Raw genomic sequence first — 2686 nt, 5'->3', positions numbered from 1 at the left:
TACGAATTCCATCCACACGCTTCATTCAAGTCTAAGACTTCGTGAAAGATTCAAGGAAAACGATCAACATGGTACAAAACAAAATCAACGTTTTTCTCGTACTTCTTATCAATTTACCGCGTTCTAATTTGACCCCGAATTTATTTAATATACCTAGATATATACATCATACGTACTGTGTTCTTTAAAGGAAAAACCATTGGAAGTTGACGTTTTTTAGTCTCGACAAGAAACAGGAGTTCGGTCCCACAATTTATTCCTTCGGCTTTATATATTCATTCAAACTCTTCGTACATTTATGCCTCCAACCTAATTATAATATAAGAAAATGTCAAATTCTCAACCAAGCGTCAATCTGATCTGAATTCTATAATTTCAGTTAATCTGGTTATTTTGTAATTTATAATTTTAGATCGATATTTTACTCCATTTTCTTACAATGTTTGTTTTTCTTATTGTAATTCATTGATTACCAGTTATTCCGTATATATGATATATATAAATTATATATATATATATATATATATAATGTGTTGTACAGTGTGGTTTAAACCATTGTTTACTAACTCAAATTGTAAACCGCATCGCATAATGCGGTTTGGTAAAAAAGGTAAACTGTCAACGACACCTGAAAGATCTAAACCTTGTTTTACAGTGGGATGTTTACGGTTTTTACGGTTAAATAGACACCCCTAGTTAAAATTATTTAATCTGATAATAATGTCAAAAATAAAGTAAATATTACTAATTTTATATTAGCATCGTTTTGAAAAACTTATTAATTAAGTTATTAAAAGGGTAAATTGCATGAAAAAGTAACATATTTTAATTTGATTCATATTTTGGGTAACGTACTTTCAGAACTTCCATTTTGATACCTAAGATGTAAAATTTTGAACATTCTAATACCCGGGCAACCGATTGAAACATTAACCGGTTACCATGCTGATGTGGTATCCATTAATTCAGTAGTATTTGCAAAAGCATTAATCGGATAACACATCACTCGCCGCATCAGCATGGTAACCGGTTAATGCTTCAACCGGGTACCCAAATACTTAAATGTTTAAAACCTTACATTTTATGTTACAAAATGGAAGTTTCGAAAATGTGTTACCCAAAATTAAAATCAAGTTAAAGTACGTTACTTTTTCATACAATTTGCTCTTAATTTATTAAAACTAATAAATAATGTTCACTCATATATCTATGATAATTGAATTTATATATAAAATAGATGTTAAAAAAGGTCCATTTCTATAAATAAAAGAGGGTTTAAATGAAAACTTTAAAAATAAAAGAATGAATTTCAAATTTTTGGTCGGAAAAGACCATTTTTGCAAATAATTCCAACCATTTTTTACAACTAAAAACACGCTTTCGTCCTTAGTCGTAAATTCCGAGGTTAATTCAAATTTCGTAGGTTTTTATGACCTCAATTTGGCCTTTTCCTTCTATTGATCACACCATAAAACCTACACCATACCCATTTTCGTTTCATAATAACACCATCATTTGAACCGATCGATGGAGGGCAAAACGATTTTGGTCTCCGTTCTCTTGGTGGTGCTCGGCGTAGCAGCTGCCGTTGCAGGGTTTGCAGCCGAAAGCAAGAGAGTTAAGGTAAACAACTGGTTGTTTCACAAGAATATTGTATATGGCATTTTTGGATATCAGATTGCAGTATTCGGCTAAAGCTTAAACTGATAGAATCATATTATATGCATGACAGAAAAATGACATCAAGGTGGAATATGATGGTGGTTATGAACCCATATGCGAGTACCCAAGTAGTCCAGCCATGGGTCTTGCCCTAGCTGCAGCAGTGGCTCTTGCGTTGGCTCGTATCATTGTCACGTCAACCACTGGTGGTTGTTGCAGATGTTGCCGAACTATCCCTAATTTACGCAATATAGCTAGAGTTTGTATTGTTATATCATGGTACGTAACGTGTTCATAAAACTTCATCTGATTCTTATTTTTTATGATCTGCAATTTTCATGTTTATACAGGATTACATCTGTTGTAGCTATCTTCTTGTTTCTCGGGGGTGCAAAATTAAGCAGTAAAAAAGGTGTAGAGATTGAGGCAAATGGCATGTACTATTGTTATACCGTAAGGCCTGGGATCTTCTTGGGAGCTGGTATCATGGGTCTCGTGGGTGTGCTTCTGGGTCTGGTTTATTACCATTTTTATGTCTCGGCTGCAAAGGGTGCAAACGAGAAATCAGGGGTAGAGGTAGAGCTAGAAGCACCACCGATCAACGATGGCAAGAAACCACGGGTCAACGATGGCAAGAAACCACCTATGACCGATGGCAAGAAACCACCTATGACCGATGGCAAGAAACCACCGAAGCCATTGCAAAAATAATGAGAACCAATAACGCCACCTCGATCATCGCTATCGCTCCTATAGCTTCTTTAGTTTTGCTTATTTCTAATAAGTGAGTGTAATGCTAGAATAAGAGTGTCCATAGTCATAGAACACTCGGCTATTTCATAAGACAATCAGATCATTTGTTGTACTGTTATCTAACACCTATAGAAAAGTTATTGTTATATGCAAGAAATCCTGTGCATAAATAAATAAATAAATATAGTGGATATTGACGTATAACTGTTTCTGTTGAAAATGTCCAGCTAGATTGGTATAAGAAGCAGATGAAACTGAAATCATTATTGGA

At 34.3% G+C, this 2686-nt stretch overlaps 1 protein-coding gene across 1 annotated transcript; it reads left to right on the top strand.

The window, feature by feature from the left end:
- Window positions 1–1523: 1523 nt before the first annotated feature.
- Window positions 1524–2373, top strand: LOC112529556. Its single transcript, XM_025140876.1, has 3 exons — window positions 1524–1623; window positions 1733–1941; window positions 2013–2373. Exons 1-3 carry the CDS (start codon window positions 1528–1530, stop codon window positions 2371–2373), a joined length of 666 nt encoding a protein of 221 aa, XP_024996644.1. The 5' UTR covers window positions 1524–1527.
- The last annotated feature ends 313 nt before the right edge of the window (window positions 2374–2686 follow it).

This window comes from Cynara cardunculus (genome assembly GCF_001531365.2).
Source record: "Cynara cardunculus var. scolymus isolate 2C chromosome LG 16, CcrdV1, whole genome shotgun sequence".
NCBI classification, from domain to species: Eukaryota; Viridiplantae; Streptophyta; class Magnoliopsida; order Asterales; family Asteraceae; genus Cynara; species Cynara cardunculus.
The sequence above is the reverse complement of the archived record's forward strand: the minus strand, read 5'-3'. Positions and strand labels throughout refer to the sequence as shown.

Coding starts and splice junctions, on each gene's coding strand:
- LOC112529556 (XM_025140876.1), top strand. CDS start 1,528: ATGGAGGGCAAAACGATTTTGGTCTCCGTTCTCTTGGTGGTGCTCGGC. Junction 1,624..1,732: donor CCGAAAGCAAGAGAGTTAAG/GTAAACAACTGG, acceptor TATGCATGACAG/AAAAATGACATCAAGGTGGA. Junction 1,942..2,012: donor GTTTGTATTGTTATATCATG/GTACGTAACGTG, acceptor ATGTTTATACAG/GATTACATCTGTTGTAGCTA.